The following is a 17593-nucleotide window of genomic DNA, read 5'->3' as shown; positions in this document are numbered from 1 at the left end:
AACAATGATGAAACAAGCTAAAATTGCACAAAGCAGTATAGTCTGAACTAAGGTAGTGTGTTATCTGTGTGTTGCCATCACTTTTCAAAGGTTTTTCTCCCCTTTTCGTTTAAATACATAATACGTCAGTATACTTAGTATATTAGAACTACAGTTAAATGGCTGAAAGATAAATCATTTATGGCATATATTTTTATGTTCTCAAATGAGTGCTTATTTTAGGTTGTTAAATTAAGGGTATGCCTTTGTTCCTTACTGCATTACTACAGAGAATTTCTATATACCATTGGTATGTGTTTATAGGTTTCCAAATGTCAAAGCCTAATACAGGAAACTCCTACTAATGATGTGTGCTACTAATAATAGGATACAGTGTGGCTACTGATAATGTTTGCATGTCTTAGCACTTTATAAAAAATGTATAGTTATTTCACAGTTGTACTTTGTCATTCACATGAAATTGTATCACTTATGACTTTCCCTAGCAACTTGCAACACCAGAGTAAAAGGTAAATTTGAAGCCAGGCATGCATTTTCACACAGTATACACAGGTTTGTAGGAAAACTGAATGTTTTTGCAGTAAACAGTGTTTAAAAAACACATCTAATGTTATTGGTGGTTTAAAATAGCATATCTATATTGTCTTTGTTTTAAAATCCCTTCCCAGACCCACTCACATGCTGGGCCATTTTACCTCAGGAAATCCCATGAGGGTGAGGCTAGGTTTCACAGTGGGTTCACCCAAAGCCTTGGTTGATTATGACCCACACCCGTTTTCACACCTTGGCTCGTGTGATTAGGTGGAGGATCAATAGGGGATCCATGCCCCCCTTGGGGGACACTCCCACAGGGCTTATGTCACGGTTTGCGGGGGCAAGCCGTGTGGAATTATATAGGACCAAAAGGCGGCAGCTCTGGTGCAGGTGAGTGTTTATTAACAACAAAATGCAAACAACAAAGGCTCTAGGAACATGAAACTGCAACCTAAACTGGGTAAACTAACAACACAAACCAGAACCGAAGATGCAGGGAGATCCGGAGAACTATACACGGAGAGACACAGGGAGACCGAGGGGAAACAACACAGACGAACCAGCAACTACTATAACAGAAGACACAACTTAAATACACTCAGAGAACACAGGGGGATTACATACAGGTGGGGACACAGCTGGGAGTAATTAACATGACGAGACTAGGGAGGCAAACTGAAAACACTCACATAAGACACAGACCTTCACAATAAAACAGGAACTTACATATGAAAGGACACAAACTAAGAAACGCGGACTAGATACAGGAACACACGGGCAGAACAGAGTAAACACTAACCAGAGGAAGAACAGAACCAAAATCGCAAAGAGAAAACACAAAACGCTGGGTCAAAAGGACCCAGGATCATGACAGTACCCCCCCCCTCAAAGGCTGGCTCCAGACAGCCCAACAAGAAACAAAACAGCCAGAAAAAACAGAAAACAACCCGACCAGGGCGGGCGGCGGGGGCCCAGGAAGGAGGGCTCGAAGTAAAACAAAACCGGAGCACCAGGAGGCCAAAAGACAAAAACAAAAAACGAGCCCAAAACCAAAAGAAACGAAGCACACCAAAACACAGGAAAAAACAGAGTCCAAAACAGAAGAGTTCAGGGGGCCGACAGCACAGGAGTCCAAAACAGTTCAGGGGGCCGGCCAGGGGGCCGACAGCACAGGAGTCCAAAACAGTTCGGGGGGGCCGACCGTGCGGACGGCAACGGCGGCGACGTGGATACAGTTCGGGAGGCCGGCCGTGCGGACGGCAACGGCGGCCACTCAGGCGATGGCGGTCCGGGGGCCGGCCGTGCGGAAGGCAACGGCGGCCACTCAGGCGATGGCGGTCCGGGGGCCGGCCGTGCGGAAGGCAACGGCGGCCACTCAGGCGATGGCGGTCCGGGGGCCGGCCGTGCGGAAGGCAACGGCGGCCACTCAGGCGAAGAGGGTCCGGGGGCCGGCCGTGCGGAAGGCAACGGCGGCCACTCAGGCGAAGAGGGTCCGGGGGCCGGCCGCGCGGAAGGCAACGGCGGCCACTCAGGCGATGGCGGTCCGGGGGCCGGCCGTGCGGAAGGCAACGGCGGCCACTCAGGCGATGGCGGTGCAGTTCAGGGGGCCGGCCGCGCGGAAGGCAGCGGCGGCGCTCCAGTGTCAAGCGTACTGGCTGAGGCCCGGTGGGCACAGGACCAGACGAGGCAGGACCAGGCGATGACAGGGCCGGACCAGGCGATGACAAGGCAGGAACAGACGGACCAGGCGAAGCACAGGCGGAGGCTGGGCCAGGCGAGGACGAAGACTCGGATGAAGCCGGACCAGACGAGGACGAAGGCTCTGATGAGGCTGGGCCAGGCGAGGACGAAGACTCGGATGAAGCCGGACCAGACGAGGACGAAGGCTCTGATGAGGCTGGGCCTGGCGAGGACGAAGGCTCTGATGAGGCTGGGCCTGGCGAGGACGAAGGCTCTGATGAGGCTGGGCCTGGCGAAGCACAGGCTGAAGCCGGACCAGGCGAGGACGAAGACTCGGATGAAGCTGGACCAGACGAGGATGAAGACTCGGATGAAGCTGGACCAGGCGACGCCGAAGCGGCCGCAGGTGGCGGCTGGACAGGCTCCTCGGGCCCTCCAGCGGAGACAGGAGGCTGAACGGGCCCCTCGGACCCTCCAGCCGACGAGGCATGAGGCTGGTGTGGTTCTCCGGAACCACCAGCTGACGAGGAAGGCTGCTGGACGGGCTCCTCGGGCCCCCCAGCTGAAACAGGAGACAAAGGCCGGAGCGGTCCCTCGGACCCTCCAGCGGAGATACGAGACGAAGGCTGGACGGGCCCCTTGGACCCTCCAGCAGAAGCCATCACAAAGCCAGCAGGCATGGAGTCCACTGGCAGACATGAAGGAAATGGGTGCTGTGCTGAGCACTGGCCCTGCTCAGACAGCACTGACACGGGGCACTTCCCAGGTGGCTGCTTAAACTCCAGGGGTCCAGAATCAGCTGAGGACTGGGACCTAGCCTCTGGGGAAGCCCTGGAGCGGCAAACAGTGCCAATGGCGGCTGAATCATGAAAAGCACCTTGAGTAGGACTTAGGCTTTCTCCCTGCACGGAGTGAACGGGTGGAACCGGTAATGCTGGAGCTACTGGGGCCTGCGCTACAGGCGGCACTGGAGCCACTGGGGCCTGCGCTACAGGCGGCACTGGAGCCACTGGGGCCTGCGCTACGGGCGGCACTGGAGCCACTGGGGCCTGCGCTACGGGCGGCACTGGAGACGGAGCTACGGGCGGCACTGGAGACGGAGCTACGGGCGGCACTGGAGACGGAGCTACGGGCGGCACTGGAGACGGAGCTGAGGGCGGCACTGGAGACGGAGCTGAGGGCGGCACTGGAGACGGAGCTGAGGGCGGCACTGGAGACGGAGCTGAGGGTGGCACTGGCTGCGGGGGAGCTAACTGGGCTGAGAGTGGCTGCGGGGGAGGTGATATGCTGTTCACAAAGTCATCTGCCGCACAGAACACCGCCCCTGAATGAACAGTCATACAGTCCGCAAATGGAAAACAGTCCTCACTCACCACAGCCGGCGAATTAGAAGTCCGAACGTCCAGCTGTGGGGTGGCGCGCTTGCGGCGCGATCGGCGTCTCCTCCCCGCAGACGGCTCCGACGGGCCGGGCAAGATCACATCCGGCGAGTCGGGCAGCGAGGCAGGAGTGGCTGAGAGAAGGTGCGGTGTGAGCCGGAGAAAAGCCTGCATGGTCGGAGGAAGCGAGTCCAATAGCCATGGCAGGCCGGAAAAGAGCCGTTGCAGCCGGTCTTCTGCTGCGCGGCGAAGCTCTTCCGGGGGATGTTCCAGCCATAGGCTGAGAAGGATCTCCACATTGTATGTGATGTCGTCCTGGAGCTCCTCGGACGGATTTACTGCCGCTGGGTCCATGGTGGCTGGTTCGTTCTGTCACGGTTTGCGGGGGCAAGCCGTGTGGAATATATATAGGACCAAAAGGCGGCAGCTCTGGTGCAGGTGAGTGTTTATTAACAACAAAAATGCAAACAACAAAGGCGCTAGGAACATGAAACTGAAACCTAAACTGGGTAAACTAACAGCACAAACCAGAACCGAAGATGCAGGGAGATCCGGAGAACTATACACGGAGAGACACAGGGAGACCGAGGGGAAACAACACAGACGAACCAGCAACTACTATAACAGAAGACACAACTTAAATACACTCAGAGAACACAGGGGGATTACATACAGGTGGGGACACAGCTGGGAGTAATTAACATGACGAGACTAGGGAGGCAAACTGAAAACACTCACATAAGACACAGACCTTCACAATAAAACAGGAACTTACATATGAAAGGACACAAACTAAGAAACGCGGACTAGATACAGGAACACACGGGCAGAACAGAGTAAACACTAACCAGAGGAAGAACAGAACCAAAATCGCAAAGAGAAAACACAAAACGCTGGGTCAAAAGGACCCAGGATCATGACAGCTTAAAAAAATCTGGGTCTCCACCATCTGCTCTTAGAGCTGAAGAAGCTTCTTGAATGAGAGGTGAGGTGTCTTGAAGAAAATTAAAGAAGTCCGGATCCTTTTCTTTCAAAGCTCTTTAGATTGTTTGTGGGGGTTTTCACACCACTTTTGTTCAAATGCAGCATTTTGCGATGTTCTAGACTTCAAGTTTCTCAAGCGTATTAAATGAAAATATTAAAACAATCCTTATATTATAATTGTAGCACAATTATTATTTTTTTGCACAGTGAACTCTGAGCCAATGTTTAAACATGAAAATCTAAAAAAATAATATTGGTAAACTATATAAACTATAAAAGATAAAAGCCTGAAATATTTACTGATCTGTCTTACCATCAGACTGAATCAGAATCTTTAATTTGGAACAAATACATTGAAAAATGTCTAAATACTGATTAGATAAAATTTGGAAAAAAAAAAAAACACAAAACAACTTCACATTGCAAAAAAAGTTTCATGATTGGAGATGGAATGACGCAGATCTTGAAAATAAAAGAAAACATTCACATATTGAACTAAATTGTTCAGAGTACTATCAGGACTACTAATATTTTTGTTTTGTAGTTGTAGTTTGTAGTGTGACAGTTGAATGAAAAATTGCATTTTCTTCATTTTTGTGTCTAAGAATTTCATGTTAAAAAGTATTTTACTTGCTTTATTTTACAATATTGTGTAATTCAACAAGATATCATTCAGAAGTTGACTTTTGCAATTTCAAGTTTTTGATTTATGTATCCTCAAATATGGGACTTTCAGTAGTGCTGATATAACCAATATTTAGACATTTTTGATACATTTGTCCGAAATTACAGATTCACATTGATGGTAAGAAAACACAGTAAAGATTCAAGCTATTATCTTTAATGCTTTTTGAGATATTCATGGTCAAGCATTGCCTTAGATTTCAGTGTGTGAAAAATGGGTCATTTATTTATTTGTATACTGGCTACGGATACTGACTACAGAAAGAAGCAATCATCACCCACCTCCTTTACATGGATGACATCAAGCTGTATCCCAATAGTGAACGAGACATCAATTCACTGAGCCAGACCACCAGGATATATACAGCAACGACATTGACATTTGAATTGGAGAAGTGTAGTCAGATGATAACGAAGAGAGGGAAGATAGTCAGAACTGAGGGGATTGAACTACCAGAAGGCAACATTGCAGACATAGAGGATAACTACAAGTACCAGGGGATCCCACAGGCAAATGGGAAGCATGAAGAGGCCGCTAGGAAAGCTTCAACCACCAAGTACCTGCAGAGGGTGAGGCAAGTCCTGAGAAGTGAACGGTAAGAACAAGATCCAGGCTATCAACACCTACACCCTGCCTGTGATTAGGTACCCTGCTGGGATAATAACCTGGCCAAAGGAGGAAATAGAAGCCACTGGCATCAACACAAGGAAGCTCCTGACCATGCATGGAGGGTTTCACCCAAGTCCAGCACCCTGATGCTGTACGCTTAGCGGAAGGAAGGAAGCCGAGGACTGGTGAGTGTCAATACCACATTCCAGGGTGAGACAACGAACATCCACGAGTATATCAGGAAGAAGGCCACGACTGACCGCATGCTCAGTGAATACCTCAAGCAGCAGCAAACCAAAAAAAGAGGAACAAGAGGAGGAACTATCATGGAAGGATAGATAGAGGAAGTGGCTGACATCCACAAATCCTACCAGTGGCTGGACATCCACAAATCCTACCAGTGGCTGGACATCCACAAATCCTACCAGTGGCTGGACAAAGCTGGACTGAAAGATGTCTCAGAGGCACTAATCATGGCAGCACAGGAACAAGCTTTGAGCACAAGATCCATTGATACTGGTGTCCATCACACCAGGCAAGACCCCAGGTGTAAAGATGCCACTGAGCTAATCCAGCACATAACATCAGGGTGCAAGATGCTAGCAGGTAGGGCATACATAGAACATCATAACCAAGTGGCTGGCATAGTATTCAGAAACATATGTGGCCTGGCAGGTCTCCTGCCATCCCCTTGACATCAGAGACTGGCTGTGTGCACTATGTCCAGTATCTCTGGGTAAAGAGCTGTAAGCCATATCATCCTTCAAGCCTTCACTGTAAATCTGTATAACACTGCCCACAGTTCCTAAGTGCTGACATGGTAAGGGAACAGTCTTGTAGTGTCGTCTTCTTGGGATGCTCAGTTTATGGCCTATCTCTGACATTCCCCATTATTTGAAACTTGGCCTTCAATTTGGATGCAGCCATCCAAATTGAAGGCCAAGTTTCAAACTACATGAGCTTTTTTTCTTGCTCATGTAGTTTCCTTAGCATCCAGCAAAAATCAGTAGTTCAGAACAGATGCTCGTGTAATCTTTCTTGCCTGCACTCATCAACAGTTGATTTGTGGCTTTGTCTTTGTTTTCAATGTCAGCCATCCAAAAAGAGGAAAACATGTCTTAGAAAATAACGTTGTATCTAAAAACATAAACCTGTCAAACCAAAACAGAACAACATTTCACCTGCTGTTGTACCTGCATGGTTCTGTTCTCCATAACTGAAATTGAGGGCATTTGCATTGTTATGTAGCAGAAGACGTAGCACCATACTTACAAATGAATCTAGAAAGAAAAATAAGATTTAGATTATAGATACTTTTGGCAATGTGTTTGCATATTTAGAAGATTCAAATTGATTGTTCTCATGTAATGTCAACAATATGCTGTATCACACTGTATCTCAGGGAAAAAGCAATGTGAAAGCTGCTGTTCTCAATATATTTATGCTCAGTCTTCCTTCATTTATATGGTTCAATAGTCCAATGACAGTATATTTGATAGCTACTTAAGCTTTCTCTATTAAATTTAATTAAAATTAATCATCTGGGCTCTGTCAGTTAATAAAAGGCCTACATATTTAATGGGTTTGTATGCTTGGTGTACTGTTGTGAAGCCATATTTATTAGTTGGCTTTTGAACGCTGTTATAAGTGAACTGATTGATTTATAACATGGACGTGCATATCATGTAATTTTCCCTTTTCCATTTGAAAGAATTTTAAAGTTTCAGAAAAAAGGTGTAAAAATCGAAAGAGCAATATGGTAAATATAAGCATATAAATGAGTGAGCTTGTTCTGTGTAGTTTATCTGGTTCTTTTCTCTCATGAATACTATTAACAATAAATTTAGTCAATTTCTCTCCATAATGACATTAGCATGAGTAGCAATATGTTTGTTTTTTTTCACAATTATGCTTTTATTAAATGGTGAATATAAATAACAGCAATGTGGTTAGTCTAAAATAAATGAATAAATAAATAAATAATCTCTTAACAAACTGACTTGCCCAAATGAGATGGAGCCCAATCTATATACTAATGTTTTAAAGGATTTTAAACGAAAAAGGGGCAAACCCCAGAGTCAATAACTAAATTTAATACAAAGACACATATCACACAGAAAGCTCAAGAAATCTTAAATGTGAAAATAAGTTGGCAGCATTAAACCTTATTCTGTATCTGATTTATATGGTTGTGAAATATAATTAGTAATACTAGAGTTTTTCAATTGTGTGTTTGTGGACACGATCATCACAGTGTTCTTGGTCATTTTACTTACCGTATTTTCAATTTCCATTGTCTGTTGTCAGCTAGGTTTCAGATGATTCTTGAGTCTGGGCTTTCTTTTTGAGATGCAGTAAAGCCTTTCAAAGACCCTCAGAACAACCTTTAACCACTGTTTTTTACTTTTGTTTGTTACCATAGTTCTTGGAGGTTACTGACTTAAGCCCTGGTATTGGATTCCTATAAGTTCTTGAAAAGGTGACAGCAGATAAATTGCAGCATTAAGGCACTAATATAATCCTCAAAACTGGAAAGTCAACTTTAGAATGGCAGCAGGGTGCTTCTGTGCTGTCTTATAGGATCTGATACAGAGGGTTGTAGTGCCACTGGTGGAGCCGCCTTGGCATTGTCTGATCTTACATGTATGCTATCTGATATGTATCTGAACATATAAGAAAAGGAATACATTTTTATTTGTTCATCAAAACAAAGCAAGATAAACCTCATTCTAAAATTAGGGTACCAATGAGCGACAGTTATTTTATTGCAGGTTTAGGCTGAGCATGAATATGAGCAGATTTAGCATTTATATTAATTTCAGTATTTGAAACTGAGCTGTGTCACCCTGCATTCAGAATTTATGTATGGCTCAGGGTTTACCTAAGCCTCTAGTTCTTATTGACTCTAAACTTGGAATGATGGCTGAGCCTTTCAAAATATGCTTAAAAATGTAATATAAGAAACACTGGACATAAGTTATTATTCAGAAAGTTTCATGAATGTGAACAACACATATGAATTTCAATACTTGTCTGCTATGCTGAGGCTTGACCCAGGGCCACAATAGTCTATAGTAACAAAAATCTGTCCGGTACATTTTTATTATTATTTTCAGGTCAAAGTGACTTGCAGGTCACATTAAAAATTCACGTCACGATGCTGTTTGAAATGTTTATTTACATCAAACTCACACAATTTTCATATTGATGTCATTTTATGACAGCAGTGTCATTGTAATGTAAATATCCTGTCAGTTCATATATTTTCTCATATTAGTTTTATTCTGGGGTCTTCTACAAACACCTACTATACAAGCCAAAGATCCTTGCATCTAAAAATCTGTTAAGACACAAGTAAGTTGTTTCATCACCTTCAGACTAATAGCAACTAATCTAATAACAATCAGTGCTGTGCAGAGATAAAAACTGTATATAGTTTTCACAGTTATATTTCAGTATTTTATTTCATTACTGCTATACCCTTGAAATCAAAATAGACACATGTTGGTAACTTTTATTTAAGCAATTTTTGAAGGCCTAAGGCTTTATTGTTACTTTAACTTTAGATGATGTTTGTTTTGAATTTGTGAATCAAATAAGGAAGGCATCACTAGCATAATTTAAAAAACAACAAAGGTTTCATTCATGACAGTTCTCACTTAACTGCAAACAATGTGGCATTATCATGAGCTTGATTTATGCTGGCATTATAAAGGAAGTCTGCCATCTTCGGTGTGTCCAATTATTCTGTGAAGAAAAGGTAAAGCAAAAATAAACACATTCTGGAAAGAAACTGTTTGAAACTGGTGAGAGGAGCCTGAAGTGAGCATTTTGCCCACAGGAATTATTTTTCCTTTATTATTTAAAACATGAAGAGATGATTTACATCATACTAGTATATACATCTGATATACTGATATAGATATATCTATATCTATATCAGTATATTACACTCATTATGACAGCAAATGAGGAAAGGCATAAAATGTCTCTTTGAAAGGCTTACCTCTGACTGTGAGTTTAGTTGCAGACTCTGCCCTTCCCAAAGAGTTTTCTGCAACAACCTTGTACTCCCCGGTGTCTTTCGAGCCAACCCTCAATATGAGCAGAGAGCATACTCCACAGGTGTTGGAGATTAGGTAGTTAGTGTTTGTATTCAGACTGACACTGTCGCGGAGCCATGTGACATGAGGTGTTGGATCCCCTTTTATAGCACAAGTCATATAGCATTCATACCCTTCAGGAGCTGTGTGGGTTTTCAGTGGGACAATGAACTTGGGAGGACACAGCAGATTGCACGTCTTTGATTCTGGCATTTTCACAGTGAACTTTTCTGGAAGAAAGGAAACATGCAGTGCATTCTAATTGTATTCATCTAACATTAGAAAATGTGTCAATACTGTCTTGATGATGGCGCTACAACAGAATAGGGCTGGGCCATATTATACCATTCACGGTAATATCGGTATAATGTTAGGCAACGATAGGAAAATGAAATATCGCGATAGAATATGAGTACAACGCGCATGCGCAGTGCCTTTGTTTTCATACGCACATGGCCGATTGTTGAGTGAAACAGATGAACCAGATTTGGTTTGTAAAAATGGTGCAATTTCAGTGATGTGGAACTGATTTGGTGTTTGTCCGTCAGATACACGACAAAGCACATTTTTTTGCAGAACATGCAAGTGGCCGTTGTTACTGTCGGACTAAGATGCTCTTAAATCTGTGAGTAATCTGGGTCCTAAACTCCGTATACTTCAGGTCAAACGAACACTGCAGCATCACTGAGAGTTTAAAAACTGTCTAAATTCTTTCATCTTTAATAAAACGATCAGCATTGCTGCTTTACCAGGTGTAACTATGAAGTTTAACTTCCAGGCATCCATGAAAACAAAATTTATTACATTTAACGGAGTTAGATTTTAGCAGGAAGCTAGCAGAAGTTAGCTCGCTAGTTTCGCTAGTTACCTAAGCATGATATTGCATGTTCTGACTGAGAGATTTCTGAAAAAATTCAAACGTACAGCTCTACTATCACTTCCAAAATAAATGACGACAGGAAACTAAACAGCAGTGACGTTTGTAGGGTTACTGAAGTTGGGCTAACTGGTATATAATGATGTGCTACGTGATCGCTAGCGACACAGCTATGTTAGCATAACATAAACAGTGAAGCTGGAGGACGAACACTAACACTTTTCCATTTATAAAAGTTAACGTGAAGGTTCCTGATAGTTAGAGACAAATGCAATCGCATGGCAGGATGCTGTAAACGGACCAAACTTCAGTCAGGAGAACAACTGAGATAATCCATCCACAATACAAGGTTAGTCATTAATATACTGCAACAACATGGGAATAGAGCAGCTGCCAGAGAATTCAACATTAATGAATCAATGGTACAGCAGTGGAGGAAGCAAGAAGAATGAGTTTAATAAAGTTTGATTTATCTGACTGCTTTGTTTTGCTTAATGCACCTTATAATCCGGTCCTAAAGCTTTAATGTACATAAAAACCAGCTTTTTGTTTAAGTGAAAATAAATGGAAGGTTGTCTTTTTGCGCTAGTAATGTTGTGGAGTTGTATTTTGTCTCGCATCAATTATATTGTCAGTTATACCGTTATCGTGATAAATATTTTTGGCCATATCACCCTGCTCTACAACAGAATTATTAGAAAATGAAAGGAGATACTAGTCCTGTTCGTGTACTAGAGTTTGTCATAATCATACAGCAAAGCAAAAGGGAAACAAGGTTAAAACTCTAAAGTTTTAAATATCAGTGGATAAGTCATAAAAACAAATACAGATAAATACAGCAATGCATACCCATTGTCCACATTATTTTTATATATATATATATATATATATATATGTATGAGACACACACGGCCCTATGACATCAGTGTCAGTGCAAATTAAGTAAAATAGATATGGTCACAGACAGTTAAACTTTATTTTGTAGCTAAAGAGTCATTTAGTTGTTAATATTTAATACTAGATTCTCTTAAAGCTGTACTCTTAAAAATTGCAGTTCTTCTTCAAACTAACATGTCTTCCAAAAGGACAGGCATAACCATGTGCATACCTTTTTTGGCAGGAATCAGCCACTTGGGGGATTCAGAGGGTTTGGAGGAGCCCATGTCATTCTTTGCATAGACTCTGAACTGGTATTCTCGTCCTGGCATTATGTTACATGCTGTGAATCTGTTGTTGAAGATTCGATCTGCAATGGTGTTCCATGTTCTTTTGCTTGAATCACGCTTGGTCACCATGTAGTGCAGCCTGTCATCACGTTTCTCATCTGGAGATGCTGTCCATGAAATAGTCACAGTACCATGCACATTTTCATCTAACTCCACAGGACCTGGAGGCTTGGGCTCATCTGGAGTTATAAAGAAAGTTTAGTTTTTTCTTTTGTCCACAGCATATGAAATGGAAGTTTTACAATTAATACAAGATTATACCAAACACACCTGTGACTCTAATTTCAATGCTGATTGTTTCTTGCCCAACAATGTTCTTGACAATGATTGTATAGACTCCAGTATCTGAGCGCTCAGCAGAAGGAATGAGAATCTGGGATGTACCCTCTGCATTACTGATGGTCACTTTTTTAGACACTGGCACGCCATCTTTTAGCCAGATTACATCTGGCCAAGGAGAGGCCTAGAAAGAATACAAAGATGTAATTTTCTTAGTTTGTAAGAAGATAAAATAAGATCCCTATATGTCTGTTGTCACAAATATAGTAATCAAGTTATTACCTCAAAGTTAATGTTGAATCGTGCTGAATTTCCTGCTCTCACCACCATAAAACTCTTAATTTTGGCATCAGTGAATCGGGGCCTCACTATGTAAACAGCAGGATGAAAGTTTGTCAGAACAAAATTTAATATTGGGTAAAAGTTACAGGAAGACAAATCTCGCAAGTAGGCTTTGGTGGTAATAATTTGGCACAGAAGATGATATTTATACATGGAGCAATTCAAATGTACCATGAGCAGTGGAGACACTGGGTGCATTGATGCTCAAGGAAACTACCTCAGATTTTAATCTGGTATGTATTGCCAAATATTGTGGTTGTACCTTTTATGCTGGTTATTAGATTTCTGAAGTATGCAAAATTCTGGTAATTTCAAGTAATTGAAACTATATACTTAACTTGAGTCAAGCATTGCTTAGTGGAAACAAAACAAAGAATAATTACTGAATTTATCATTATTATGTTGCTTTGTAATCATGACATTAAATATAACATTTGGAAATTTTCTCACCAGGAGGAGGCATAGAGATATGGTAGTTATCCAGTTCCTGTGGCTCTCCATGGCCTCCTTCATTGATAGCAATGACTCTTACCCAGTACATAGCCATTGACTTCATGCCTTTTACTGTATAAGACGTCATGGTTATTGCATTCAAATTACAGCGATCCCACTCTGTGTTTTCTGCAAGCCTGATCTCCACAAAATATCCCTTTGCTTCATCTTCAACCCCCTCAATGTCCTTGGGTTTTGTCCAAGACAAGGAGATGGTTGTGTAAGTGGAATCTGTCACTTTGAAGTCACTGACTTTACCAGGAGGTTCTGTAAAATATGATTCAAAGACAAACATTATTTTTACACAAAGCTAAATATAGTCTAAAAATGCCAACCGTATCAGTTTCCACCTACTTTTAGGGTCTCTGGCAAACACGAATTCTGAAGGGGAGCTGAATTCACCGGCTCCAGAGTTATTGATCGCAGACACACGGAATTCATACTCCATGCCCTCAATTACATCTTTCACAGCAAATTGCTTCCCTGTAAGGGAAAAATTTGAATTGCAGCAATAAATCATTAGGACATCACTGTTGTGCTGTCAAGTTATTCTAACATAAACAAACAGAAACTGGCTGTGAATAAGAAACCTCTAATCATCTCATTGGGTGGATTGACAGGGCCCCATAAGTTGCTGCCCTTCTTGCGTTTTTCAAGGTTGTATCCCAGAATACTGGTTCCTCCAGTATCAGCAGGGGGAGACCAGGAGAGAGTGATACAGTCTTTGAAGGCACTGACAACCTTGGGTGCTGATGGAGGTCCAGGGTATGCTGTATACAGAAAAGAGTGGGACTAGTATGTTTTTCATTTATATTTTTTTGTCTAAAGATTCATTAAAAAAAAAGGTTGTCTACTTTTGAGGAACTCTGAGAATGACACAAAAGCTGAACAATAACTTTATTTCATTAGAAACCATAGTGGTCAGTTGGAATTAAAGGATATTCTTTGCATTCTCTTCAGTTATTTAGCTACCTTAAATTAGAAGTCTTGCCACATGAGAAATTAGCACAGCAAAATGTTTCCATTCATTCTCTTGAAATGTACACAGCTAGATTTATTACATTGTTAATGAAAGCTTCTGCCTGACTTTTAGTTGTCAGTTTTTTTCCCTAATTCAACAAAGATTTGAATAGAAAAAAAATGTATATGGGAAAATGAAAATAAGGTTGTTCAATTTATTGTCATAGAAGTAAGTTTGCATAGTTTATTTAAAATAAAATAAACAGTGAGTGTCCTATCTCGCAGCTGTCTGCAGACCATTCCCATTTTCAATTTGTGAAAATTGAGGAAAGTCAATTTTATGGTGAAGCACTGGAGGAAAAACACAAAAAACAAGTACCTGAGTTTTTCAATAAAAGGTTTTCTTTTTTTACCTGTAAGATTTGCCTTTTGAATGTTGATGACCAGATCGTTAATACAGTGGTATTTTGAGAAGATGGCATTTAAATAATTGTTATCTTAGTTCACCTTTTGTACCAGCTTGAATGTCCTCTGTTTCCATCAGTTCACTGATGCCCATTTCAGTCTCCACTCTGAGGCGATAGCAATACCTTCGGCCATGGTCTACATCCGTGTCCCTGTACTTGGCCTCAGGACCAATTGGCCCCAACTTCTTCCAGGTGTTACGGCCAACTTGTTGTCGTTCAAGGATATAGTTTAATATCTTGCAGCCACCACTGTCTTTTGGGGGTCTCCACTTGAATTCAACTGCAGAGGAGGAGGCTTCAACAATCTCTAGAGGTCCCATTGGAGGAGTAGGTTTATCTGTTTGAAGAGAAAGTACAATACAGAATATTCATCTGTGCAGAACCAAGATTTTTAAGTGTATTAAATCCAGTGTCTTATGCAAAAGTGCTATACACACACACCCAGTACAACAAGTTGGCTGAGAGCCTCCATAGTGCCAAACTCATTTTTGAGTTTAATCTTGATTTCACCACTATCTTTACGCTGAAGCTTCAATAGCAGTAGACGGCTAGACCCCTCTGAATGCTCTATCTTGATGTTTGCCTCCTCCGAAAGCTCTTCACCCTCACGGTACCACTGAATTTTTATAGGTTCCCGTCCAATAAAAGCCAAGTTGAACGTAGCTTTGTGTCCTTTTTTCACAGTGACAGGAGTTTTGAATGCTTCCAGATCTTCAGCATTAAATCGTGGTGGATCTAGAATGAGTCATAAAAAAACAAAAACATATTTCAAGCACTGTTATGCTTTGTAGTTACTGTATGTACAATAAATAAACTTATTTTGCACTGCTCTTAAAAATTATTTTTCATCATGAACTAAACACTCTGCTTAATGAATGATGCAGACCTTGTGAGCAAGAAAATAGCTATTGCAATACTAATGTTTTTACCTTCAACAGCAATCTCAGCCTCTGTCTTACGCCCGTCTGCTTCAAATTTATATTTCCCTGCAAATTCTTCTGTGACTTTATGAATTTTCAGTCTGTGAAATGTTCCATCCTTTGAAATAGTTAACCCCTCAGATGACTTAATCTGGAATAATAACAAAATAAAAATGCAGACATAAGTGTACAAATTAGTTTTTGATTGCAAGTGAAAATTGTTTTCTTTTAAAAATAACTTTCACTGAACACAGGCAATCCCTCAACATGTTTGTACTGTCTGCTCATATTAAACCATGTTGTGCTTTTTAAATAACCTATTTTAACATTTCGATGCATTCTCAATCATCCAGGAAAGTAAATCTCCAAAAAGTTGATTCTGTTCATCTGGACGTAGCGCTTTGTGGGAGAAACGTTTCGTCACTCATCCAAGTGACTTCTTCAGTCTCAGCTGACTGCAGGTTTCCCCAATCTTATAAACATTTGCATAATGACTGAAACCAGCCCACTGAAGGAACAATGGGCTGGGAGGTCAATTCCTTAATCTTAATTATGCAAATTCTCATAACCATTGATCAACAACCACTGACCAAAACCCACTGATCAATAACCACTGATCAATAACCACTGATCAATGGCCACGAGTACCATTCACAGAGAGTTGGGGAATGGCTGCAATCACAGCATTTTAAGATGGCGAAAGATGTACCCTTAGGCCCCCTCCTCGATTCAGAGATGGTCTTTTCCTTTTCACATAAATGGCCTCCTTGACTTCACGCTCAAACCAGCGTTCCTCCCTGTCTAGGATGTGTACATCCTCATCCTTGAAAGAGTGTCCACTGGCCTGTAGGTGTGAATAGACTGCAGAGTCCTGGCCTGACAATGTAGCTCTTCTGTGTTGTGCCATCCGCTTCGCCAGAGGTTGTTCGGTTTCCCCAATGTATAAATCCTGGCAATCCTCCTGGCACTTCATTTCATTTCATTTCATTTCATTTCATTTCATTTTTATTTATTTCACACTTGGTACTACAAATCAAACAAAACAACCACATCTTCTATCAACAAAACACAACAACCATGTGTGAAAAGGAGCAGGAAGAAGAAAATATTCTTATTAAACCCTGCCCCCTATCTACCATCGAACTTATATCACCGATGGGCACCAAAAATCAGGAACAAACTAATATTGACATTTCTCTCCGGTCGAATCCCAAACCAACATCACATTCATTCGCATTCTTCATACTGAGTTATCATTTTAAACATATAACACTTTTTAAAACATTGTAGATTTATACAATTCTTTAAATTATAATGAAGTGAATTCCACAGTCTTATACCCCTAACCGTTGTGCTCATTAATCTTTGTGTAGTCCTGGCTAACTGATGTTTAAAATAAAATTTCCTTCTATTCTCTTCTCCCCTTGAACACATCAAAAATACTCTTTGTAACTTAAAAGGCAAAATATTATTTTTAGCCTTAAACATAATTAATAATGTCCGTAATTTCACTAAATCTCCTAATTTTAATAATTTTGATTCTATAAATAATTTGTTTGTATGTTCTCTATATTTAACATTATGAATTATTCGTATAACTTTCTTCTGTAATAGGTTTAAAGGTTTTATGGTATTCTCATATGTATTCCCCCAAACTTCAACACAATAGTTGATATATGAAAAAAACAAAGAAAAATATAAAATACGCATTGTTTTATAATTTAATAAATCTCTTATACTACCCAGAATATAAATACTTTTGACCATTTTCTTTCTAATATGTTCAATATGAGATTTCCATGTCAAATTCTCATCCACTATTACACCCAAAAAACGAAATTCAGTAACTCTTTCAATCAATTCTTCCTCTATAAACATAATGACTTTATCCTCCTTTACACGATTGCCAAATATCATATATTTCGTTTTTGTCAGATTCAAAGATAATTTATTTACATCAAACCATTTTTTTATTCTTAACATCTCAGAAGTCATAATTTCAACCAAGTCTTTCAAATTCTCTCCAGAGCAATAAAAATTTGTGTCATCTGCAAAT

At 41.3% G+C, this 17593-nt stretch overlaps 1 protein-coding gene across 2 annotated transcripts in view; it reads right to left on the bottom strand.

Moving 5' to 3' along the window:
- Positions 1–9002: 9002 nt before the first annotated feature.
- Positions 9003–17593, bottom strand: part of LOC147331192 (immunoglobulin-like and fibronectin type III domain-containing protein 1) — a 30443-nt gene continuing 21852 nt past the window's right edge. Inside the window, exons 14-24 of one of the 2 annotated variants that reach the window (XM_086293327.1) lie at positions 15547–15688; positions 15059–15352; positions 14658–14954; positions 13781–13960; positions 13545–13673; positions 13149–13457; positions 12639–12724; positions 12348–12540; positions 11960–12256; positions 9878–10204; positions 9003–9618 (exon numbers count right to left, since the gene is read on the bottom strand). In XM_086293327.1, coding sequence (XP_086149453.1) covers positions 9614–9618; positions 9878–10204; positions 11960–12256; positions 12348–12540; positions 12639–12724; positions 13149–13457; positions 13545–13673; positions 13781–13960; positions 14658–14954; positions 15059–15352; positions 15547–15688 — 2259 coding nt within the window. In that variant the 3' untranslated portion in view covers positions 9003–9613. The remainder of the gene's footprint in view (positions 9619–9877; positions 10205–11959; positions 12257–12347; positions 12541–12638; positions 12725–13148; positions 13458–13544; positions 13674–13780; positions 13961–14657; positions 14955–15058; positions 15353–15546; positions 15689–17593) is intronic. The other variant, XM_086293328.1, reaches the window with a different exon arrangement.

Source organism: Aulonocara sp. 'chitande type north' Nkhata Bay, linkage group LG5, assembly GCF_057382095.1.
Source record: "Aulonocara sp. 'chitande type north' Nkhata Bay isolate Kocher_YH1m ecotype deep benthic linkage group LG5, A_spYH_male_GT1.1, whole genome shotgun sequence".
In the NCBI taxonomy this organism is placed as follows: Eukaryota; Metazoa; Chordata; class Actinopteri; order Cichliformes; family Cichlidae; genus Aulonocara; species Aulonocara sp. 'chitande type north' Nkhata Bay.
This window is presented reverse-complemented; position numbering and strand designations above follow the sequence as displayed.